At 38.9% G+C, this 26,095-nt stretch overlaps 1 protein-coding gene across 1 annotated transcript; it reads left to right on the top strand.

The window, feature by feature from the left end:
• Positions 1-3,869: 3,869 nt before the first annotated feature.
• Positions 3,870-19,198, top strand: SUB1 (SUB1 regulator of transcription). The gene is made up of 5 exons (XM_054185303.1): positions 3,870-3,930; positions 5,849-5,921; positions 7,599-7,718; positions 13,100-13,208; positions 15,674-19,198. The coding sequence occupies exons 2-5, from the start codon at positions 5,850-5,852 to the stop codon at positions 15,751-15,753; spliced, it is 381 nt and encodes a 126-aa protein (XP_054041278.1). The 5' UTR covers positions 3,870-3,930; position 5,849; the 3' UTR covers positions 15,754-19,198.
• Positions 19,199-26,095: the final 6,897 nt, after the last annotated feature.

Genomic DNA, 26,095 nt, shown 5'->3' with positions numbered 1-26,095 from the left:
AAGCCAAAGATCCGATGTTTTCACCAAGATTTTAAGTGATTAAAACAAAAAAGTGTTACCTTTTAACAACAGGGCTTAAAACAGTGACCATAACAACAGAAGCGTTAATAAAATAAATAAAAGTAATTTATTAAACCACAAATGGAAGTTATCAGTATCTAGAATACCAAATTGCAACATAAATAAACCCAGCACCCAAACCCAGGAATAATAGAAAATTATGCAAGTTTTAATGCAAACTCTAATTACACATCATATGCACACACGAAAACAAACCACTTACAGTAAACAAGCAAAAATACTACCTGGCAGTATCCCTTCATCTTTCTTTCCTTACACTTCAATAAAATTAGTGTTCATATTATAGGCTAACCTTCCCTTCCTCAGCTGATTTCTTCATCCACCTTTTAAACTAGTAAGTACTGAATAATAAAAGTTCAAAGAGCTGTCCCTCATTCTGCTTGGCCCAAAACACGTTTCCCACTAGCTCTACTATTTGTAACTAGAGGGGCCAACAACTGCAGTTAGTAAATGCTATGCAATCAGAAGCATGAGCGTATATTTTTCTGCATTCCTGTTCAAATCTGCATGCTAAAATGTATCTTTGAAGAAAAAGCTACTGCTTCAACATTCTTCTCAAAGACACAAGTAACATAAAATGAAGCACTCAGGCAGTAACTAGAAAAAATTAAAGCCTTTTAAGGCAGCTATAGAAACAAAGTATCTGATGAGGAACAAACCCATTACAAAAAACTATTTTCAGAGCTCAGAAAGTGAACTATGCCCCTTGGGGGGACAGATGGCTCACTCAGAAGGTAACATGAAATTTACCTTGGAAAAATGAAGGCTCTTTTTCTAACTTTTCCACTTTTCTAAAGCCAGATTTTTTTCTTTCTTCTTTTTAGATAGAATAAAATATAGTAAGGGTAATTTACCAAAAAAGCTCCAACAGCACTGTACTCAATGACCAGAATAATTCTCAAAGAAACCTGCCATTACTGAAAAACAGAACACGAAATTCCCAGTTTTAGCAAACACTCCCTTCCCCTTACTGACCTGTTACTTGGGAATTCATCCGTAAAAAGAAACTTGGTCCTTGCTTTGGAGGACATACTGCAGGTGGGAGAAATTAACTCATTAAGATCCAGGAGAAAAATCTCTGGTTTTTAGTCATTTCAATTTATTTAAAGGCTGAAGGACTTCATTAAAAGTGCATAAAGAATTGTTGATTTGAATATGATGCTCCTAAAACCTTAGCATTCTTTTGTGTACCAGGCCTTGACCTATAAGAAAGCAAAGCATACAGGGATTATAAAGGCCTGAACTGCTATTACTATTCTAATATGAAAAGTTAGTAAAAGCCTTGAAAAGAACGGCTGTGTTTTTTTCAAATTAATATTCCTCATGTGGAGACTATTGTGTGGAATAGCTATTTTCTTTTTTTTTTTTTTTTGAAGTTAAGCATTAAGTATTAAAAGATCATCTGTTCATCTGCCACAATTAAATGGCTTGACAAGCCTGATATTTGCACAGGGGTGATAATTACTGTATTTGCATGCATGTGATTTACTGTGTGTTGATTCTGTATAAACAACCATGGTTTTGTTTTCCAAAGGCCAGGCATATAGTAAAAACTGTATATTTTTTTATTTTTCTTTTCATTTTGCAAAATAAATAACATTATGAAACAGCCCATTTCCTAGAACTAGTTAAAAGAGTGCACTTCTAATTTCTGTAACTTCCTGCTTTCCTGCAGGAAAGTGAAAAAAGTTTACCTCAAATCATGGTGAGGGCTGGACAGATCTTACGGATCCCTTCTAAAAATCTCTTTACCCATGCCCCTTTGGTATTTTTTCAGAAGCACTGCTTAGGACTTGCAGCTGCTCATGCTGACTTCAGGGAAATATCCCGTCTTGAAATGTGATGGCCGAGGTTAACAAAGAGGGATCTTTGGCATTTAAAAAAGCGTAAGACTTTTGATTTTAAAAACTTTATTAACAGGTGTTTATTCTTGAAACTACATAGGCCAATCAGCCACCACCCCACTTCACCTGTACTAACAACAGCTTTATCTGGAAGCTCGGATTGGGACTAGAGTCCACTTCCTATTTCTCACAGTTTGCTTGCACTTTTTACAAAAAGCTTGCATCGTCATGATAGCAAAAGCACAGGTCTAGAGGTGATAACAACAAGAAAAGATCTACTTTAAATTGGTAAAGGGTACCTGAAGCACTGGCACTCTGCCATCCTTACAGCACAACTACATGACCTGTTATTTTTCTCTTCCAAGAATGCCTAAATCAAAGGAACTTGTGTCATCACGCTCATCTGCCAGTGATTCAGATAGTGAAGTTGACAAAAAGGTGAACATTATATGCAGTTCATTACTACTTTATTTATTAACTCTTATATTTCAGGCTGGGGTTAAGGAATTAGGTGAGCAGTATGTCACAACAGTGATAAGCAAACAGTAACAGTCTGCCTTAGTTTTGTGTGAAGTCATAGAATGGTTCTGACTAGAAGGGACCTTAAAGCTCATCTAGTTCCAACCCCCCTGCCCTGGGCAGGGACACCTCCCACCAGACCAGGCTGCTCAAAGCCCCATCCAGCCTGGCCTTGAACACCTCCAGGGATGGGGCAGCCACAGCTTCCCTGGGCAACCTGTTCCAGAGTCTCACCACCCTCACAGTAAAGAATTTCTTCCTAATATCTAATCTAAATCTCCCCTCTTTCAGTTTGAAACCATTACCCCTCATCCTATCATTACACTCCCTGATACAGTCCCTTCTTATCTCTCCTGTAGGCCCCGTTTTGGTACAGGAAGGGGGCTATACGACTATGGTAATATTTTAGTGTTAATAAATCTCATCGCAAGCTGAAAGAGAAAGCAGAGGCTCACACAGTTAACACTTGAAGACACAACACGAACCCACTCGTGCTCCGACAGCACGCTTGCCCCATTGCAGTTTGCAGAGTGCTGTCTTCTCCTTCCACAAAGCTCGGGGCGGAGGACCCTTCCCCACCTCCTCTCCACAGAGGTGTCAGTTGGCTTTACCTCTGCGGCTGCTGCACACTTGTTTAGACCAACTTGTTCAGCCTCCTCGAGTCCTCACATAGAAGACAGCATCAGCGGGGCACTCGGGATGGAGCATGTGCTATAGAAATAGGCAAGATTGTTAAATTATATTTTCAAGGAGTGTTTGGTGTTTTTTTTTTTTTTTTTTTTTTTTAAGGAGTTGTTTAAAACAGGAGACGGGATTGTTTTAGCCTTCAGCCCCCAGCGCTTCAGATCTGCCCCGAGGGGAGCCCCGCCGGAGGAAGGCGAACCCCCATCGCCCGCCGGCAGAAAGGGGAACCGGCGCTTTCCTCAACAGCCGCCCGGCGCTGCGGTTTCGCTATGCAAAGCCGCCGCCATCGCACACCCTCAGGGCGCTCCTCGGGCGCGGCTCCCAACGACATCGAGGAACCGCTGCGAAAGAAAACTACCATTTTACTCATGACTTTGGGGTTTTTTTTCAGGGTTCCCCTGCAGCACTCAGGCTCCCCTCCCGCAGCCCCTCAGCGCGGGGCAGGCAGTTAGTAGAAGGCCTGGCCTCGCCGGCGCCTACCCCTCAGCGCTGCCCACCCCTGTGCTGGCCCTGTGGAGCGGGCAGGGCCCCCGCGGAAGCCGCGTTTCTGCCTTCCTGCCCCCTCGGTGCTCGGCCAGCGTGAGGAGAGGAACTGGTCCCACGGGAGGCGCTTGCTGCCGGCCGGCCGCTCCCCCGCCCCGCCGGGGCGGGAACTAATAGCAAATGGCCGCGTCCCCTTTAAACACCTCCCCCTCCCACGCCCCCACACCCCTTCCCACGTGGTGCAGGCCGGGGCGGGGATCCCGCGGCACGTCACTTCCGTTTCTGTCGTGGTGCGGAGGAGCCGCGCGTGGAGGAGGACGTGAGTGTTGGGGGGTCCCCGCCTCGCGCCCCGGCGGGCGGCCGCCATCTTCCCCGCCCCCCGCCGCCGGCTGTCCGGGGGACTCGGCACCTCCCGGGCAGCGCGGGGGAGGGCCGCGCCAGGCGGCCGTGTGGCAAGGCTGCACCTTTTCTTCGAGTGCCCGCTGTGCCCAGCGGGAGGGATGCCCCGCGGTGGAGCGGGCCCGGGGCGGGTGGAGGAGCAGCTGCGGAGGAGCAGCTGCCATGTTGGGGGGGCCAAGAGGATTTGAGTGAGGGAGAAAATGGCGGCGGGCAACCGCTCGGCTCCGTTCCCCCCACGCCAGGATCTGCCCCTGCCCGCTAACGACCCCCGACCCTCTTTTGTGTGCTGCCTTTTCTCTGCTCCGCCCCCGGTTACTTGCAGCCCTCTGGCCGCCACCCTGTCCCGGCAGGACCTGGGCGTCCTTGCCCGCGCCCCCCTGCTCGGGCCCTCGCGCCTTTCCCCAGGGGGGCAACACGAGCCGTGGAAAAGAGGAATAGGGGAGGAAAATGGCGGCTGGGATCCGCCTACCTGGTGTTCCTAGCTCGCCCTCGCTTGTCTTTCTCTCCTTTTCCTTCGACCTCGCCTGGCCCCTCTTATCCCGCCCTCGCTCTCACCGGTGTTCGGTGTCTGCTCACGCTCTGCCTGCTGGCCTCTCCCGAGGGACACCTATCACTCCCCATTTCTTTTTCCTTCAGTTTTCGCCCCCACCTTCCTCCATGTTGTCATTCCCTCTTCCTGATGGTGCCCGCGCCCCTCGCGTATGAAGCCTGTTCTTGTTCGGCTCCCCGATGTCATGTCACTGCTGTGCTTAATTTCACATTGTCCCATTCTGGCTCTCCTTTGCATCCATCCTGCAGCGTGGCTTATGTGTGCTTGCCTATACCTTGTTTCATTTTCGGTACTGCAGCTTCCATCGTTGTACTCCAAGCTGTTAATGACAGCACTTACCCTGCTTTAGAACCACGTTGATCCATTAGCGTTATTCAGACTCCTTTTTTTTCCATTTGCATACGTTTTTTTCATTGCCAGTTTAAAAACACTGCTGTTCCTTTTTCTTTCCCAAGATATGCTTCTTTAATCTTTTTTTTTTTTTTTCAGTCTTTCCTAGCTGTAGTTTATTTTATACAGTTTCTCTCTGGGATATTTATTTTTATTTTGAAAGAACAGATGAGCTGTGTATTTGTTACAAAGAGTTTCTAGTAGCAAACAAGATGTGCAACTGCTGTATCTAACCACATGTTTGCATACTAGAGAGATGTAGAAGCACACCTGGCAGCATGAATTCAAGCATGCGTTCAAGGGAAGTTGAACGTCTGGCAAATGAATAGACTCCAGTGGCTGATGTGTTGAAGCTGCAGTGGAAATATTAATTGTAATGCTGTAGTTCACTGTAACTGAGGTGTTTTTCAGACTTTTGTATTATTGGTGGAAACTTCAGCTTCATGGAGGATGATTATGTAGCGTGTTGTTTGCAAATCCAACTGGGTGAATTGTCCATGTAAGAGTATAAATATTGCTAGGGCCTTAATAGTTTATATTTATGAATGTAACATAAAGAATTAAACTGGAGGACAGTACTGTATTATATGTCTTACATTGTGGTTTCTGCCCTATCTAGGGGTATATGAAACTGGTGAAAAATTGTCCCTTTGTAAACAGTTCAGAAACTAAAACACTGCATTTAATAAGTTGCAGCAAAAAGTGGAAGCGATGTAAGAGGGAAGAGTGCTTGAGATCACATCTACAACATGGATTAAAACTTGTATGAAAAGGCAGGAAAGTCTTTAGGACGGTTATGAATAAGATAAGCCTTTACAAACAGGTTTGAAGATGGCTTTCTAGCCATAATAGGACATATTCCGTGTATAGTGTTCTCACATTATTTTTCTCTTCCTAGAATGCCTAAGTCAAAGGAACTTGTGTCTTCAAGCTCATCTGCCAGTGATTCAGATAGTGAAGTTGACAAAAAGGTGAACATTATATGCAGTTTATTACTACTGTATTAACTCTTATATTTCAGGCTGGGGTTAAGGAATTAGGTGAGCATTATCTCACAACATGCATGTAATTCCATATGATTATCTGACAACCCAAAACACCCCTGCCCCCCAACATCTACGGCAACAAAAAAAAACCCTACCACCCCAAAAAAACCAAAATGAGGTTTTGGGTGGATAGGACACTTTTTATCTTACAGTAAACTTTTTTTCTTAAGTTGCATTTTGCTCTCTTCAGGGTTTTTCCTATGATATATATCTAACCACAAGCCTTCCTGGAATTCTTTGCTGCTTTGTGGCACGAGGTGGAAGGTTTCTGTATAAGATGCCCCTGGTGGCAAGAATTTGGGCTAATTTTGAGGACAAACTCCCCTCGCCCCTCCCCCCCGCCCCTCACCATTTCGGTGTCCAGATTACTTGTCCAAAACAAAAACCTCCAGCTTCCCTGTCGTCCATGTTCCACTTGCTTATCTTGTTGCATGTTCTTTTTCTCTGTTTCTTACAGATTCTTACATTTACTGTAATACCATCTGCTAGTTTTTCACTTAAAAGCTGCGCCAACCTGAATGTCTTTGAGTTAATTTTAACGTATGTTGACTGTGTTACATGTATAAGTTGAGTGTTCCTATTTATTTTTAATAGTTATTTAATTTATAAGTTTGTATAGATGTCCGAGTCATTATGAACAAAAAGTAAAAAAAAAACCCAGTGAATTTATCTTTTTAGGAAATGCTAGGTGGTAACGCAGACATCAGGTGTTTTAGTGTGGTATGTGAAAAGAATCAGTCTGTTTACTGAGTTCGAGCATGACTTGGTTGCACTTTGCAAATTAGGTGTTCTGTCATGTCAAATCTTAATATAAGAGAAAATGGTCAGGTGATTTTTTTGGTAGGGAAATGTATTTCTGAAAAGACATAGTCTAACAGTCTGCTTTAGTGGGCAGTAAGGTGCTTTTTTTCTTTTTCTGTTATAATCTCCTGTATTTGCTGGAACTGTTAATTTTTAAAAAAGGTTATCCACAATAATGGTTCTAACAGGTGAGACTAATTTTTGGTATCTTTGTGTTACTCTTTTTTTGGAGTGGGCACAGTTACTGTATAATCATTAGTAGAAATAGTAACTTCATCTGCAGTAATCTGATTTACAGGTAATATCGTCTGAATGTTTTAAAACCATGTTTAATTTATCATGCTGCGGACAGAGATTTGATGCTGACTTAAAAAGAATAATTTACTCTGACAGAGATGATTTGCAGATCCTTTCTTCATTATCTCATCGATTATTTTTTTTCTTTTTTAGAAGAGTTGTGAGGTGTCCTGCATTTTTTTGTTGTACATGGTGGAAAGGAAGTGAAACTTCCATCAGACTTTAAATTTTTTATTAAAACTACTAAACCAACAGTAATACTGTGCAGAAAGAGTAGGCTTTATGAAATGTATTTTGAACTAATTCGATTCTCTTTAAAGCTAAAGTGTTATGGTAAACTTCACTGGGAACATAATTAGGTTCATTTGAAGATTTTTATTTTTTTAAATCCTAGTCTAAATATACAGTATTGGATTCCTGCCTTGTGACCTCTAATGGAAACTTTTTTGTAATTTATAGAGTGAGTTGTGGCTCATGCTTTTCTTTTTTTATTCTTGCTCCAAGGCAAAGAGGAAAAAGCAAGCAGCTCCAGAAAAGCCCGTAAAGAAACAAAAGACTGGTGAAAGTTCAAAAGGTGCAGCTTCTTCTAAGCAAAGCAGTAACAGAGACGAGAATATGTTTCAGGTAAAATTGATGACTCTCAGAGCCTGGTTAAGGTAACATGTTACAACATATATTCAGATCACTTCGTAAAATTTATACTGAATCTTTACAGCATAGTGCGTGGTCTCCTGAAGCCTTGGCTGAAGGGGATTACGATGCTAGCATGCAGATGAGATGCATGAGCGTTGTCAGGCTTCCGCAGAGTGAAAGAATCTGAGTTGTAGCAAGTGATCTAACCCTCTTATCTTTGTTAACGGTAACTCTTGGGGTAGTAATTTAGTCTGTAAATATAGCACTTAACCATGAGTATACTGTAAATATGCGATCAGGACTCTCTCTACATGGAAATGTTTTTTAATCGGGGCTCTTGAAAGGGGTTCTTGGAAACCAAAGTATGGACTCTTCATTCCTGTTTAACTAGGTCAGGGGCAACTTGGCTCCTGTATTATAAGACAGTGTCTTGGAATAAGTTTTGCTTGTTCCTTTGTTTTATGATGGAAGTTTTTCTCACTGACCATCCAAAAAGATTGTAACTTTTGACTTTGTTCTTGTTTTTAAGATGGGATGAATATACATTTTTCAGTAGCAAGATGAGTTTATGAATTCTGGGTATTCCAGTTCTGGGGTTAGCCGAGGCAGTAATAGTGTGTGCTGAAAGCTGTGCCAAGAATATATGTAGCTCAGAATTAGCTGGTTTAGGGGTGTGGATCAAGACTTACTAAATGTTTCTGACTAGCTGGCTGTAGAGGAACTTAAATTCTTAGAGATGTTGATTCTTAAGCTTATGAAAGGGTATGGGAGAGGTGCCTAATGAGGTGGCCCCAACACAGAGGAAGGCAAAAGAAATTGTTTGTGACTGTAGCTGTGCAAAGTAATATTGCAAAAAAAAATTGTAGAGAGAAGACCCGCTTAACTGATCTGTAATACAGAGCAGTTATTTTTAATGTATCAGTTCTCACTTTCCTCTTCATATATAGTTGGGAGAGAGAGCTTCAGTTGAAGGCAATGGCTGGACTTTCCCATCGAAGAAAGAATATCATATTTTTAGTTTTGTTGGGGCATTCTTTGAACCATGTAGGAAAAATGAGGTAGTGTCTTCTGGCCCTAATGAAGAAAAATGCAGTTAGAGCTAAAAAAACCAAAAGTGTCTAAGCTTTATGCTATGTCTGTTATAAGTTCAGAAATTCCAGCCTTTGGGAAAGTGGTTAAAATTTTTATTGCTCCCCTGATGCAAAAAAAACCCCAAACCCTTTTCAAATAAAAGCAAAAACATTTGCGTGCTCTGATTTCTTTCAACCTTTTTGACCTAAGATAATAAAAAGTTACTAAAAACAGACAGTAGAGGACTCCTATTAGTCTGATCGGAACAAGATTCTTCCAGTGTTGAGTATAATACAGAAAAAATATTTGAATGTCACCTTGACCTAAAACATCACTGTTACTTGGTCTCTGCCTGCCTTTTAGTTACTCAACAACAAAAGTTTTTTAGGCAGCTTATTGTGTTATGTGAAGTATTGTGTTTTTTCATGCTACATCAGCTTACATGCATTAACTAAAATGCAACTGTTTCAGTGTAGAAATAGCACTGTAGGTCAGAGGATACTTGTCCTCTCTTCCCCCTGCACCGGAGAGCATGCTAGAAGATCTAGTTGTGTGTTAATTTTTTAGGTATGGTTTTGTTTGTTCTAGGACTATTAGTAATACTAGAAACTCTCATTTCTGCTTTCCCATGGCAGTAAAATGATTTCTGATGTGCAAGTGACTTTGCAGTATAACTTACAAGTGTGGCTTCAATTGATGGAAATCAGGCTGTGAAGCATTCATAGGACAGTCAGAAGTTCTGTGGTGTCCATATTGTGCGTGGGCGCGGCAGCAAATGATGTGAAACTTAAAAGCTTGTTCTGCACCCTCAGGCTGTGTTTTTAAAGTATACAGCTTGCCTCAATGTAGAGCTTATTGTGACTGCTGTATTCAGAAGATTCAGCATTTTCATAAAGATCAACATTTTATTTTTTTTGTTTGAGACTGATGTTGGTGTAATGGGATTCTTGAAACTAATTATGAAGAATAGTATAAATGTAAGTAGAAGGGAGTTAATTCAGTGTAAGCGACGAAGTATATTTTATTTATTTGCATGTCTTGGCCTTTTTAGGTTTTATAAGTAGGCTAGTATACTTTGGAATTAGATCATTTGGTTCAGTTGGGATGTGGAAATTTATCTTACTGCTATTTGCAATGTATTACTAGAGGCCCTAAGGACATCAGTCATATTCATGTGGAAGGCTTTAGTGTTGATACATTAGATTCCTGCGTGTGACTTCAAGCCAATGTGAGCTCTGCATCATGTACTTTGGTTAGTTTGACAAATCCTGTCATCTACCTATGCCTGATTTGGATAAGGTTTGTTAATGCTGTCAGAATGCAATATTAATGCACCAGAATGGAACAACATCACATGATCAGACATTTCACTGAAATTGTTACTTCAAAAGTCATCCGCCTTTGTGCTGTCCCTCCTCCCCCATCTCCTTTTTTTTAATTTATTTTCTAAAGTTTGGGTCATATTTGCTTTTCAACTTATGAGAAGTAAAGTCTTACGTTCCCCAGTGTAATGTCTTTATCTAGCATAGGCTTCTAAAAGAAGATAAATATGTAAGTTTATGATGCTCTTGAAAGGTGATTGGTTTAGCACAATAATTCTGAAACTTAGGTGGGCAGTGTTGCTTTGCACAAGCAATTTGCTGTGTTGCAGATCTCACTGTCTACAGGATTCTTTATTGTGCTCCATGTAATGCTATACATATAGTTATCAGCTAAGAAAAAAGGATTTTTTTTGCTGTTTCTAATCACACAGTGTGTATACCATTTAATCAAAACAAACCGGAAACAGGAGGAAAAATAGTGAAGAAGGTGCTTGCTGAAACTCGTACAGGAAGTCAGTTGCATGACTGTGAGAGCAACCAAGACACAGTTCAGTGCTTTTTATTCTAAGAAACGGAAACCTGGAAATAATGCTTTTGATGTCTTCTGATTTATGTAATTCAATAGAATAGTATCATCTAAGGAGATGTAGTATTTAGTAAAAGGCATATGAACTTGTCTCTGAAAGTTGAACTGCAGTAATTACACTGCTATAAATCAATACAACCCTTGGAACACTAGTTAAAGAGACATAAAGATGCCTTATATCAGTGAAATTATTCTAGGACTTTCAGCTGCTGTGTGAAAAAAAGAATTGTTCAGAAATGAACCTGTGCCAGAATTGCAGGCAATTGAACATCAAGAAACATCATTTTACATAAATAGTTAAATCTGGATTTTGGTTGAGGCTTTTCAAGCCTTAGATGTTAATTGCAACTGTACTTTAGAAGCCTGTTTAAAGCTTTTAGCAGTGGCAGCTTTTGCATAGAGTTCAACTAAACATTCAAGATGTAGCATGAAAATTCAGCTGAAATCTAGACAGTGATATAAAACCTAACTTAATTTCAGCATTTTCCTGTAGAAGTGTTTCCATTTGAGGTAGACTTACTGATTGAGTAAATGTGAACTTTGCATTATTGGCCCTAGCGTTACTGTAGTTGGATTAAGACATATAGTCATACTTAAAATTCAAATCCTAAACCCTTTTGCAACTGTATGTGCAGCTGTAATCTGCTATGTTGTATCAGATTTTATTTCTCAGAGCAAATCTGGAATTACTTGGCAATACACTAGTATTCTTTGATAACCCTGGAAAAAAAAGTGTTGTAGAGTATTACTGCTTGAAGCTGCTTCTTAGAGGTGACCTTAAAAGTCACTGAAGTGTTAAAGGGTAAAACCAAGACACGTTGTTCATGTAGGCTATTTGGAGTATTCTTTGCCAGCAGTGCTGATGGACTTGGGCATGGTACCAAGTCTCGTCTGAAAGAACTAAGCTACCGTGACATCATACCTTATTTTTGAATGTTAAATTTGTAGTATTGTGAAAGTATTTAATATATCAATAAAAAGTACAATCTTATAAACTGTTAATATCTAGTTCATTTTAAAGAAGGCTTTGAAGTAGGAAAAGAACTGCTTCAGGCTTATGGTATCTTGAGATGTCCTAATTGTTTTAAAATCAATTTTAGCGTTAATTTAGCATGATCTGCATAACAAGAAAAAATACTTTAAGCAAACATAAAGCATTCTTGTTTATAACTATTTTCTAAAATAACAGTTTATGACTTAAACATCTGTTGATGATTTTAGTTGATTAGAGAATTGTTCAACCTTTCTGGTCAGACTTCACGCTAGTAAGATGTGTTTGGGCCCTTTTTAAATCATACCAAAATGTAGGATGCGTAAACTAAGGAAGTTGAAGACTAAATGTTTTATCAGGGAGGAATATTCTGTTTTAAAGTTGTTTACTTTAGAATATGTTCTTTCTTCGTAAAGCATATTGAGAAAGTTCATACACAATTCGAAGGACTTCTTACATGAATTGTATTTGACTGTTTTTATTACCTAATTTCTGATTCTCAAATTCACATTATACTTTGGATTTATGTGAACAATAGATTGTATCAACTTCTGAAAGATCTTTAATGAGCCTACATCTGTAGTGTTGTCAGTGTGACTGCTCCCCTTCTGCCACATTCTGTGTCGTCTCATGTGTACTGTCCCTCCTCTTCCCCCCCAAAAAACCAAAAAGCCCTCATAATTCAGTTAAGACACTGTGGTGCAGAAATGGAATTCCAGAATAATTCCATACGATGCTACATGCTGGTGAACTTAATGCATTTAAATGTGGTTTTTTTTTTTTTTGGAACAGCTGGTACAGTAAGGTAGTCTTTTAACCATAGTTCCAACGAAGTGCCATGAGGACTTGGAAGTGGGCATGGGACAGCTGGTGGCTAACTTTCTTTTCCATCTGTATTTACTGTGTTAAAAGAAGAAAAAAAAAACAAACAAAAACCCCTCTAGAAATCGTGGTTATCTCATGTGACTATCTGATTTGCTTTCTGTGTATATGGAATGAACTGAAATTTAGATTTGGGAGTAGAGCTCCCTCTTTCCCTGTTTGTTTACAACTGCTGCCAACAAAGATGTTTATAATAGATATAAAATTTTATTTTAGAATGAAGTAAGCTAGTGGCTTTTGTAAGAAGTCAGCGTGTTAAGAATATAGATATTTTTATTCTAGGAGAGCTGCTTTTGCACTAAGCATTGAATACTCAACTCGTTTTAAGTCGTTCATCCATTTATATTGTCATTACTTATTAGCCTACTGACTACTCTGGATTAAGCTTTTGATCTAGTTTTTTCTCTGGTGTCTAAAATAAGCTGCGGTGTGCAGTGTCACACAGCTGAGTCTGATACAGGGAAAAGTGAATGCTGTAATATGTAAAATACCTAAAAGACCCTTATATGTGTTTTGACAGATTGGCAAAATGAGGTATGTCAGTGTTCGTGACTTTAAAGGGAAAGTCTTAATTGATATTAGAGAATATTGGATGGATCAAGAAGGTGAAATGAAGCCTGGCAGAAAAGGTATTGTTCTCCTCATGTTATTTTGTATTAAAACATTGTCTGCAGGTTGTTGGAGAACTTTGTGTATCAGATTTCTATACTTTGTTGCTATGTGATAATTTTAGAGTAATATATATTTTTTTAATAATTTATATGTTAACAAATTATTCATTTTATCTGTAGGTTATAAACAAAAGCAAAGTAGGTTTGTTGGCCTGAGTCTGTTTTCCTAAAATGGGCCTCTCATTTATGGAAAGGAAGGCATCAAATACAAGCAGGTTTGGTATGGGAGTTATAAACATAGCTAAACTTCCCCCCTCCCCCAATTAACTTAATCAATGCAATTTCTTTCTTCTATTACAATTGGATTTTTTATTTCAAAATTCACTGAAAAGATTTAACTTACTAGTTTGTGATAAGATGTTAATTTCTTTAAAATAATTATGTCCTTCAATTTCTATCAGATTTTAGATTAAAATAGTTCAGACATTTAATGTGACTAATTTTGGAAAAAATACGTCAAGATTTTAGTTGAGGTGAAAGTATCTCGAGTGTTCAAGTTTCGGTACTGTGCTTCTGATCTGCAGCACAGCATTAGCTGTTGTACCTTTAATTGCCACTCCCGTACCTGGTTTTTGTGACATGCCTTCGCTGACCCATTGTTAGAACTCTGCCACCTGCAAGATGAAGATGTGAGGACAGTTGTAGTACTAGTGTTTTGCTTAATGTCATGTTGCTTCTGTTAAAGTAGTCTGCTTTTAATTGGTTTTCATATTGCACTAAGGAAAGAGGTAAGTATGAAACATTCTGCTCTGGAGATTGAAGGCGTTTAATGTACAATCAGCATAAGGTTTGTTACATTCTTCTGGTGTGTCCAGGAACTAACTCAGTCAGAATAGACATTTGGAAAGCTAGAGAAGTATTTTCAGCATTTCTTAAATAACAACCAAGAATGGGTTTGTATGAACAGGTGAACTGGTACTGTAGAGGAGAATTTCTTGTTTTGGATTTGTTGTTGCTACTTAACAAAAAAGATTACTCTAACTTCTAAGGACTTTACCCTGTTGTGTTTTGAGGTAGCAGTCAAAAGTATAGGAAATTTTAGTGGCAAACTACAATGAAATTTAATGGGTGGGCCAAGTGACAAAAATTGCATGATGTAGATGGAAATGTTTATCAATGTGGCCAAGGGGTCTGAATTTTATTAGGATAAAATTAATAATAATCTTATACAGTGTGTGAGTCAAATGTTCCATTGATACACTTACGAGCTGCTGATCTAGCTGTCCTAAAAACAGTATAAGCAGTTGATATAATTAAAAAAAACAAAACAAAAAAAAATATCCAACTGTTTAAATTATTGTGCCAGATTGTTTCAAACAGCAGGTCTGAACTGCTTGCAGTCCATCTGGTACGTAGTTCAGGCACATCTTGACCTTTGGTCCCCTGATAATGGTTAGCAGACCTGAACTAACTAAAAGAAACCTGCACTCTAAAGAGTGGTGGAAAGGTGCTTAGAGTAGCTCCGTGCAGACTGCTCGCTGCTCAAAATTATGGTGGTGTTCTGATAAGACAGTGATGGTAGAAGAAAAAAAAGGCGATGAACCCCAAAAATGGAATTCAAAGTTTCACCTGTTTTCAGGTCCTGCTCCACCTACAGGGAGAAAGCAATGAAGGAAACCTGATCACTGAGGGGGGAGAGTGGGGGTAAATAGTAGAAGAGCCTGGCTGGAGAGAGTATGAGAGGTAGGCCTGTGAGTCTGTACTTGCATAGAATTGACATAGAGATTGTAGGGGAAGGATGAGGAGACTAAAGCACCAAGGAAGTGTGTGCCTGGACTCAAGCTTGAGGAAGTATAAATTTGGAACTGAGGAGGTGGGTTGTGGGTCACTGAATGATTATTGATTGAACATCAGTAGAAACTATAGTGAACTCGAAGTGAAAAAATGACTTCTGTGTTGGTTTGTGAGTGCCAGGGAATGGAATAGAGTCTCTCCAAAACATTACTTACAATATGTATTATTTTTAGAGCTAGAAGAAACAGGAGAAAAACCCAGAATTAATGTACTTTAAAAGTGCATAGAAGTTCAGTCCACACAGGTGTGGCTTTTAGGAGCCAACAGGAATACGAATGATTTTCAGCATCTCAGTCAGGGCTTTTGTGCTTCAATCAGGCAAGGCTTCAATCAAGGCCAGAGCTGTATTTCACTTCCTATGTTTAGCCTAATACTTTTGAATGAATTTATTACACCATACTCGTTTTCTTTGTAATTTAAACTTGTCCAGAGATAAGCTGAAGTCTAAAGTTAAACTGCAGTGTTCTGAAGGAGTTTCACTTTGTAACTAAGATGGTTGTTGAAGTAGCTCAAGCATTAATAGTTATGATATAGACTTTGTGTATGAAACCACCTTTGACAGTAATTATGCAAGATCTTGCACCACAATTTTCTTTTTGTCTGAAGTGTTTATTTTTAATGCGTTTCAGGTATTTCTTTAAATCCAGAACAGTGGAACCAGCTGAAGGAACAGATTTCTGATATTGATGATGCAGTAAGAAAACTGTAAAGACAGAGCCATACAGAAACTTTAATCATTTCAGTTGTTTTAAGCAGTCTTTTTACATTGGCTTTTGTTTTCTAAAATATTGTTTTCCAAGCTATTGTATATTTGGATTGCAAAACAATTTGTAAGATGAATACTTTTTTTATGTGCATTAAAAGTGTATTCTGAGTGAGGCTATTTGTGTATACTTTACTAAAAGGAAATGTGATGCTTTCACCTCATGGTGTAAAATAAACAAATCAAATAATATGTAAAGCATACTTGTTTACGGCCTTTTGATTAAAGGTGTTTGCTGATAAGGCCACCTAATAGCTTTAGTCTTTGGTTTAGTTTCAGTTTAGTTAACAGTTAATAGGAATTTATTTTCTGAGAAGATTTCTTAAAATGTCCCCATGTAAGTTTTTCTTTTCTTTCATACTCTTTGGTATTGCCCTCACAGCGTTATGCTTTAAGACTTGATACAAACAGTGAATACTTGGTAAAACACGTTTTTGTAGATAGTTTTAAATACTGTATTTGCTAATTTACCCTATTTATTCAGATGTAAAGAGTCCTGAGTATATAGACTTTTTTGCATTACTTGCATGAAGTGTTATGCTAAACAGTAACACTTGAACACAAGCCACGTGCTATTTCTTCACATTTTTCTATAGCTTGCTTGACTTAGAAAATACAGTTAGCCTTTTTCTTGGACCCTAGGATTTAGAATGTGATGCATAAACTTTTACAGTAATAGACATATACCTCAGAGTAAGGTAGTATTTAAAAGCTCCAAATGTGGTTATTAGTTAGGTACCCTTTTCAAGTTTTACATTAAGTTCATTCTTGAGCACATACTAACTAGTTATTCTATAGAAAAGAACAGTTAACCTGTCTTTGTAGGGCTTTTGTTTGTTTGAGAGTATTGCATAAGCGATGATGCTTAAATTAGGCTGTAATACAGGTTCAACAGTCAAACAGGGTTAAAATTGCTTCAGCCAAAATGTCAGGCTATCATGCTCCTGCCCTGGCCACACTGCCTGTCCAAACCACTTAACTTGGCTTGCTTTGTGTGGCTTACACGCGCACAGTGGTTTTGTCTTTTGTACAGAAGATACTTAGCGCTTACCGTGGAGTGCTGGTACATAGCAGATCATGACTAGCGAACTTCGCTTGTCAACCATTTTTCTGTTCTCATAAAAGAGAAGCTTCTATCTGTGGGAAGCTCTATTAGACTAGATGCTGCCCCAGTTGAAGGGCTTCTTGGTAGGTGTCACAAGCAATGAAGAAGGGAAAATATGATGGTTGAGTAGAACTTGGTGAGAGAAGGGGCATGCCAGTATGGAAGTTAATGGTGAAAGATCAAAGTTAACTGACACATAATAACTGCCGTGAAGAAATGTATGTTAGTGGAATTGGAGAAGAGTTAATTTTCTGACTCAGTGCAATTAATCGAAGGAAGAAGATGAAACAACTTCATGAAAATTGACATTTCAAGACTATGTACTGGATGTACAACTTAATTGGTTCGGCTTTAATTTTCCCATTAGATGTTAAAACTAATGTATTTTTTAAATTTTGTATAGATAAACTGGATTTACTATATGCTTAATTTTGGAATATCTTAATATAATTGTTTATATTGCAGACATGCATGGAAGTGCCATACACAGGCTGTTCATGTGCTGCAGAGGTTATAATTCAATGCAAATAGGTATTGAAGGGTGAGGAAGTGTGGCTTCATCAAATTAAATATGTATTATTGAATTTAAATATTATGACAGATACCTCCACCTGCTTTTTAACTCACCCATTGTTGACATATTACAAATAAAGTTAAGATCTGTTTTTGTATAGCTCAGGAAATCCGAGTTTTTAAGAACTGCTTGAGGGTGAATAAAAAGGTGAAGATATGTTCTGTGGTAGCAGATGCATTTTTAGGCACAACATTCTTTTTTGAGTGACTCTTACAGGCATGTAGGGATATTTGGACCAAATAGAATAAATATGAAATATCTGCTAAAGTTTCACGGATGTGTAAATGAAATAAATTGCGTCAGATGACTATTGACAGGCTTTAGGTATTTTTTATTTGCGGCATGTGTATGTGATTTTTTTCCTTTAAATCTGAAATTTTGCAACCAGATTTCACCTATTTTACCTCAAAGCTTCCATGTGCATGATTATATTAATGGGAACATTGTCCTCACGTAGATTACTGTGGTAGTAGGTCATTGGATGGCAGTTGTGTATCGGAGTACAATATAATTCCGTGCAGGAGGGTGGAGAATTAAAGTCATTCACTTGGGAGTAAGTGAAAAAGTTTTAATATAGTGATTAGTTCTCTTGTGGAAATTGACGGTGGAGTTATTCAAAGAAATTGGTATTTGTTAATCGAGAACTATTAGTTCCTGTGTATAGACAAGCCCTTGCTGAATCTGCGGTGATAATTACTGGAGCTGTTTATCCCATTTTGCTTGATAAAACTTGGGGCAGTTTGATTTTACTTAGCTTGTGTTTAAAAATAGTTTTCCATTGGCCAGTTATATTTCTGCCTGTAATAATGATAAAATATCATATATTTTACCTGAGCCAATCTTAAGATATGCATGAATGTCTTACAAAAAAGGTCACTAACTAACTAAACCAGTCAGTTTCACAAATGAACTCAAAATAGGATGAGCTGAATTGTGAGAGAATTCATTGCACCTCAGATGATTGATGTGCTTGTTCCTTGATAAAAAGTTCACACATACAATGTTATTTTGAAATAAATAGTTGGTAGTGATTCATCATGTAATTGTCTATGGCTGTAGTCTTTCTAATTTGAGAAAAAAATTCAGGGTTTTTTTTGAACAAAGATTATTTTCTTGCAGACAAAATGGTAGTTAGGGTACATGTGGAAGTGTCCATGGAAGAAAATTGTGCATGTATGAAAAGGATGTGTAATAGGAGATAAAAACACTGCTTCTTTTCCCATTGAAGTGGCGAAAGATGCATTTGATTCTTGATATTTATGCAGGGCATATTAGCAATATGTTTTATAAATTAAATTTACAATGGAGTTTAGGAGGAAAAATACATCACAGTTAGTGCTGCCAAAGTACCATATGTGTGTGATAAACTGTCATGTACAATGTTGCTCTTATGTAGAGATGTTCATATTGAAATTAAACAAATGAAGTACTAAGTTTGATATTTCTGTTAAAGGAAATGCCCCAGTTACGTACTACTTATGTGATCTGTTAGCAAAAAAAAAAAGATGATTGTAATTCTGGTAACTCAAATGTCATATTGTTAACCGTGTGGAATGTTTCATGTTTTGCTCTGGTGGTATCGACTGCAGAGAGGCCACTGGAAATATGAGCCCTCCAACTGTAATTACCTTAATGTTCAAATAAAAAATCGTTAAATGGCATACGTGTAATAACAGTTTGAACACTTGGAAATAAATGAAGACTTCAGTTGACATAGTGTTATTTTTAATAGAAATTTAGCTGCACTGAAACTTATGTTTTTCCTAACTGCTGTTTGTTTCTTGCAACTGTTGTAATTTGGAAAATTGAAAACTTAATCATCCTATTCTTGGCCTAGGTTTGTGGGTGGGGGATTGATTGCGCAGCCCGGAGGGATAGAAATTTTTCACTATGGTAGAAGAAGTAGTGTCATGCAAATATGGAAGCAGCAGATAAAAACACACATTGAAACATCAAACAGAAGTAAAATGTCTCATAAATTGCTACTCTTAAGAAAATGGCTGATTATCTTTTTCAGTGGAGTTTCTTTTTGATCTGACAATAAATGTAACCATAGATTAGGTAGAAAAAAAGCTTTCACCCATTTATTTATTATCATTGTTCAGTTAGGTCAGCGTAGGCTTCTTTAGGAAGGATATATTTTTCACGTGCTTGCTGTGACTGATTTGTGAGGAGTGAATTAACTGATTGTGGCCTTGAACCTGACATTTTTCTTCAAGTAATTTTGATTAGTTTAGCAATTTATAGCTGCAGAAACGGAAATGACTATGGCTCAAAAGGAAGAAATGGAGTTTGGGGGGTTGATGGAGGGTCATCATGTGCTACCTATTTCTCATTTACTGCTGTCCACTTACAGGGTATGTTTTTGACTGTAGCTCTGTTGACTTTGTATGGAAGAGCAATCTGATAGGCAATGCTTTTCCTGTCATGCATCAAGCCTGTAAGGTAAAAGCGAGAAGACACCTGCTGAAGAAGTGAAATAAATGGTCCTTGGCTTAGTGGTGGTTTATCAGGGAAGGTTAAGTCATGCTGTCTTGTGAGCAAAGGGACGTGCCGTTAGTCATGGGGATAATTTAACTTGATGACAGCTGTTCCCTTGATATTGCACTTTATTTAACAAAAATGTTATAATTTTTTGTAAGATCTCCTTAATTTGGTTTTCCTTGTACTTCCTTTTTGCTTTCAATGAATCCATATGCTTGTCATTGATGGGATGGTAAATGAGGTAGGAACTGAGGTTGAGTTGAGGCCTCAAGTTCTTAAAAACATTGTTATCCTTTGGAAGGAGGTGGGCTCTCAGTCCTAAAGGTGAACAGAGCTTGCTGTAAAACTGCAAAAGTTGGTGAAATAAATACACTGTTTTTGGAAATCTCTAGGTGTGTTTGATAAGGCTAAATGAAAAAAAAAAAAGTTTTATGCCTCCTTGGCTAGCATTCCTAGTAGACTTCTGTTAGTTATCAGTTCACTTGGGCAGAAGTCAGTGGGGTAAAAACTGCTAAAGTAAAGGAATGGCAAGATTTTACATAACCTTGTACTTGTGGTGTTATCTAAAGAACTGTTTCATATCTTAAGAGTTCAAATGTTTTATACTTTCACTAATAGGCTAATGTGTCAGAATAATTTTCAGGCTATTGAAAATAAAGCCCATTTCATCCTAGGAATAGAAAGACCGAATTTACTCTGTTCACTAAAATATCACACACCATATCTGAGGGAGAGGTGAATGACATTGTATATTAAGAACAAATTTGAGGTATAGGTTACTCTTACCTACTTGACATTGAAAGTTAAGTGGTATATAGCAATAAAACTTTGCAGTCTGTGGTGTTGATTTTATGTGATCTTTGAAGCTTTTTGCTAGCTATCTCGACATGAAATGGCTCTGCAGAGCTCCGCTGTTTCTTCTCCTTTACACTTGGCATCCCTTACTGAGATCTGCAGCTCCCTTTGCATTTCCTCTATTATTTGTATTCCGACTGGAAGCATCCTTCCATCTCTTGGAACACAAGTGTCTCTGGCTACACACACGTTGTCACAAGACAAGAAATATCTTAATGATTGGGTCCTAGTGATAGTTGGCAGATATAGATGTAGCTGCCATTGCTAACACAAGCTAATTAATGTTCGTATGTCTTCATATTTATTTCTTTTTTTAGCATTGTGATAAAATAACTTGAAGTAGTTGGATTACTCTTTGCCAACATGGATACTTCCCAGCAGAAGTAATTTTCTTCATACTAGCTTGGATTATTGTCTGCAGTGAAGGCACTGGACAAATGCTTTTTCCCCTGAAGTGATGAGGAGAGTACCACAGTGTGACAGTTCCTGGGGTAAAAATGAATAGAGCTATCACTTGGATACCTGCTTGCTATAATCAAGGGGGTTTGTGATTGCAATGGGTTGGTTAATGGAAAGAAAACTCAGTTACTTGGGTAGCCCAAAAAGTTCCTGACGTGCCGTGTAGGACATGAGTAGCATTTATGATGACGTAAAGACTGCCCTCGTGGCTCTTCAAAGAAACCTTTGAACAATATTAATTTGCAGTGTGCTTGTCCCTACATATACTCTACTTTTTAATCTTTTTTTAATAAGAAATTTGTTGGTGAACATTACATAGTCCTGTTTCAGTAGCAGGAGAACTACTCGCCCTGATTTACTGGAGTCACTCCTCTGAGACTGGGCAGGGAAAGTGCATATATTTTTCTTGTTTTCACACAGTATCTGTTATATTACTATTCCATAGCAAACGTGCCTTTTACCTATCAAACCAATTTCCAGTAACCTGTGGAAAATGTTTGTGGTTTATCTATTTAAATGTTTGGGAACAAATATTTGGGGTTTGGGGGACAATTTTTTTGGTAAGTTATCCAAGAATTTTTCCCACTCCTATAAATTTGTTCTGCCTTGGTATTTTAATTTTCTGGCACTGTTTTGCAGGAAGCTGAAATTATTTTTTCCTGTGATCATTAAAAGAGTTTTGCAACTCCTTATTTTTAACATGCTCCAGTTGTAGCTGTTGAAAATGGACTTGCGAAGTCACGGTCAGATGCATTTCTTACTAGATTTTGTTAGAGTCCTAGATAGTTATCTGTCTGAGGCTGTTTGCTCTGTAGTCCAAACACCTGTTTAAAAGCGTCTGTCGGGACTATAAAATTGCAAGGTTGTGAAACGCCATGTGAAAAGGTGAGGAGAGGGAAATGTGCAGCTAAAGAAATGAGTTATTTTCTGAACTTTTTAAGGACGTGTTCCAGAAACAATGTTTTTCTCTTCTTGAAGGCAAAAACTAAACTCAAAACTGTTAAAAAATGCTAAGCTTAAATTTGGAACTGCTTCTGTTCATACACGAATTCATCAGATGTGCACTTTTTTTAAGCAATATTTTTGAACAAGTTAAAGCAATGATTTCTTTTAAAAAAGAAGTCTGCCTAGATAAACACTATGTTTAGCACCACAAAGTTTTTAAAGCTAATTGAACCTATACCACGATATAGTTTTTAAGTGGTTGTATTTGTGCTTTTGATACTTTGAAGCATTCATCTTAACTGAATACGAGAATTTCTGTGAATCTTTGTGAGAACTTTCGGGCTTTCCACAGACGGAGGTCGCATCCTTGGCTGAAGGAAGAGACCGGTGAAGTTCTTGAACAAAGAGGCAGCTGCGTGCTTTGGGCAGCGCGTGTGATCTGCTTTAGGTCAGTATTGGCTCAAAGCCTTGGTATTAGCAGTCTACTGTACTAATGAAGGGCACAATGAACTTTTTTAGAGTTTTTCTTGTATTTCTTCTATTGAAGTCAAATTTGGATGGGTATTTAGCTTTTTTAATTAAACATTCTGGTTTTTGTGATTTTGTCTTCAAGAGGATTGTGATTAGTACATAGTCAAGAAGTTCCTAATTTTGCAATTTATATATAGTTTGGATAATTTTTCAGCTCTGTTTTGCATCTGGTTACATTTCTGCTTGAGGCATTGCTGATCCACTTCCCTAGGCATCATCGATGGGTGCACTATGTGGGATGGGAGTCCTGGTGCAAGCTAAGGGAATGCCATTCTGTTGCCAAGCAAATCTTTTTTCATTATGGATCTTTCGAATGCAACAGGTATGGAAAGTGTAAAGAAGTAGAATAAAAGAACTCAAATCACTGCTTTTCACATTAGAAGTATATAAGATCTGAATTGCAAACCTTTCTATAAAACAGTTTGGCAATCTGTTGATAAATCTCCAACAGTGTGTGTGATATTTCAGAGAGGTGAGATTTTTTTTCTGGGTGAACCTCAGTAATTACTTTTTAATCACTTATATTTTCTCTAACAAATATTCATACAAATGTCCGTGTAAGTGTCTACAAAATGCAAGTTCTGTGCTGGCAACACGTAACTCATAATTCAGTATAGGTTAGTGCAGCGTATGCGTGTGCTGTAAGTCTGTAAGTGGCACTGTGACGGGTGCCTCCTCTCTGTCTGGGTGAGCAGGGTGACCAAGGAGCTTAGGCCACATCTTATCAGGAGATAACACCACCAGCCCGAGCTGGGACTAGAGAAAAATGAAACTAAACTGGCCACAGCAGCCACAGGCACAGACACCGAGGCGGATTTGACCATGAGTCCATCGCTTTGTGCTGTAAATGCCCACAGCCTCACCGAGCCCAAACGGCAGCGGAATGCATGGTGGTGGTCTCCCCTCTCAGGGTTACTCCTTGAGGCTGAGAGACCCTTTACCTGGTGTTTGGTAACTGCTGCTGTGAGATAAGTGGCGTTTTACACTCGGCCTAAAAGTATTTTGTATGCTAGTGACATTTTTATATCCAGCTATAAGGATGGAGTGAGTGTAGTAAGTGTAGGGAGTAGTAGAGTGACCACCAAATTATTGTTTAAATCATCACTTACATCACTGTCAAATCACTGTTTAATTACCATTCAATTATCACTTAATCACCATTTGATTACCACTTTATTTTCATTCAGTCATCAATTAATTACCATTTAATCATTAATAAGTCCTTTCAGTAAACCCCACAACAATGACTTCTCTTAATAATTCACCTGTGACAGGTACTAAGTCTCAGTCCATGCATTGGGGATTTCTCGGCTGTTGCGGAGTGGAAAGCTCATTGCAAGTATTTGTTGTAGAAGAACTGGAAATCTACATGTGTGTGGCCTGTAATAACACTGAATTATTGGGCTGGAATCCTTCGTTCTGAAAGTGTTTCTAAACCTCCTAGATACTTTTCTTGGTTTTTTAGACGTCAACCTCCTCCATGTTTTATGGAGGACTCCGTTGTGAAACGAGTGAAGTTGGCTCAGAGAAGTGTTGGGTTATGAAGGCGAATAGTTGTGAATAAAGCTCGTTTGAGTGCGCTGTGCTGCTGGCTGCCGGTAGTACTGAGGCACTTGCAGCACTTAGAAATGAAACATCTGTTGGAGTGCTTTCCTCCACTTCTTGACACGTGAACCTTCAGTCAGTACTTTGACTTTTGTGGGACAGTGATTTGAGTCATTGTTTTCAAAGTAATGAGAGTTGAAATTAAAACATTGTCTTAAATAACACCCTCGTATTGTGTTAATGATGGGACTGGGGATAGTAGAGAACAGTTGTCTTCAGCCCTCAGGAAAAATGTTCCTGTGTCAATTCCATTTGATGACTTAATTGGCCAATGTTTTGCAGGCACATTTTTGTCTTGGTATGACTACTTTGAGCAATGTGTTAAAACAAGACAATGTTCATTGTTCAAGTTATTTAGAATAACATATGTGTTTACTGTTGCTGAGAATTTTGTTTCAGCCTGTAGGAAAGTTCCCAGAGCAATGAGACGAAAACCAGCACAGATCACATGCTCCATATAGTCCCTCTGTTGCCTCAGGACTTTACCATTTCAGACAACTGAGCATTTACTGCTGTAAAATATTTGTAAATCTGCAAAATTTGTGAAGATGGATTACTGCATGTGGGCTTCTTGGCTTGTCCTCTGACAAAGTGGGCTCTGCTCGTATCTGTTCTTCTGAAATAAGGTATTTCTTACGACACGAAGTGTGACTTCATCTCCCTACAACGTGCAGGTTTTCCTGAATGATCAGCAATCTTGCTATGGTCCAATCTTTTGTAATTCCCCCTAAACTATCACCCCTGTCAGCTTCTCGGTGCCAATGGACATACCTCCTGGGATACCGGTAGCAGCAGCAATGGCACCTATGAGGTCTTGCTGTCTGCTTTGTTACCTGTCAACTCCAGCACTCCTTGGCACCAGGAAAAAGAATAGCCGCCTTCTACCAAAGTCTGCTCTGAAACGAGGCAAGGTACCGTTGCAAAGTACTGCAACAGACCCTTTGGACTCTTCTTGGTGGAAAAACAGCTGTATGAAGGGTATCTCTAGTGCAATAACTTGTTTCCAGATGAACATAATGACGGGGCCTCCTGTCACTAGAAAATGGCTCAGTTTCCAGCATGAGGAAGGCTGACTTGCTTATCTCAGGATTATCTGTTTTACTCCTGCACCAGGTAAGATGCAGGATCAGCCTATGCTCTTCTGTCACCAAATGCTCTTCCAAAACCCAACATTTTGAGAAAATTTCAGACCGGCTTTGCATAACTCTGAAGAGAGGGAACTGTCTCACCATTTAGTCAGCGTGTGAATATATACAAAGCTTTCCAGCCTCATCCTCAAGGGCCTAAAGTTTAAGTTATACTGGAAAATTTAAATGCACTGCATAAGCAAGGGGTCTGTTCTTGTGTTTTAATACATGAGGAGGCAAATGCAGTGTGTGTGGGGTGTATAGGGAGTGATATTCATTGGCTGGAGATGTATCTATTTAGATTTTTCCAGTTTTCTGGCAGTTAAAAGTGAGCAGAGCTGCTGTCTGGGGCCAAAATGAGAGCCATGCGAATGTCTTCGCAGAACTTGCTTATAAAGTGGTTCATCCTCGTATAGCTTTATTTGATTTATAGCTTGTAGGTGTCTCAACAAAAAGCTCTCTGTCCAGATAAGACAGGGCATGACATTGTTAGTCCTCGCCCTGGACAGGTTTCATGCTCCTCTTTGGCCATCTTTGGGGTCTCTCAAGGTCTGGCTGCTGCTTCTCTTTGAATATGTGTCACTTAAGATGCTTCAGCCTGGA

This window comes from Rissa tridactyla, chromosome Z, assembly GCF_028500815.1.
Source record: "Rissa tridactyla isolate bRisTri1 chromosome Z, bRisTri1.patW.cur.20221130, whole genome shotgun sequence".
Classification (NCBI taxonomy): domain Eukaryota; kingdom Metazoa; phylum Chordata; class Aves; order Charadriiformes; family Laridae; genus Rissa; species Rissa tridactyla.
Note: the sequence above shows the minus strand (reverse complement) of the source record. Positions and strands in the feature narration are given on the sequence as shown.

Excerpts from the sequence above, each read along its gene's own strand:
- SUB1 (XM_054185303.1), top strand. The coding sequence starts at position 5,850 with ATGCCTAAGTCAAAGGAACTTGTGTCTTCAAGCTCATCTGCCAGTGAT. Across the intron at positions 5,922-7,598 it reads ATAGTGAAGTTGACAAAAAG|GCAAAGAGGAAAAAGCAAGC; the intron begins GTGAACATTATA and ends TCTTGCTCCAAG. Across the intron at positions 13,209-15,673 it reads AATGAAGCCTGGCAGAAAAG|GTATTTCTTTAAATCCAGAA; the intron begins GTATTGTTCTCC and ends AATGCGTTTCAG.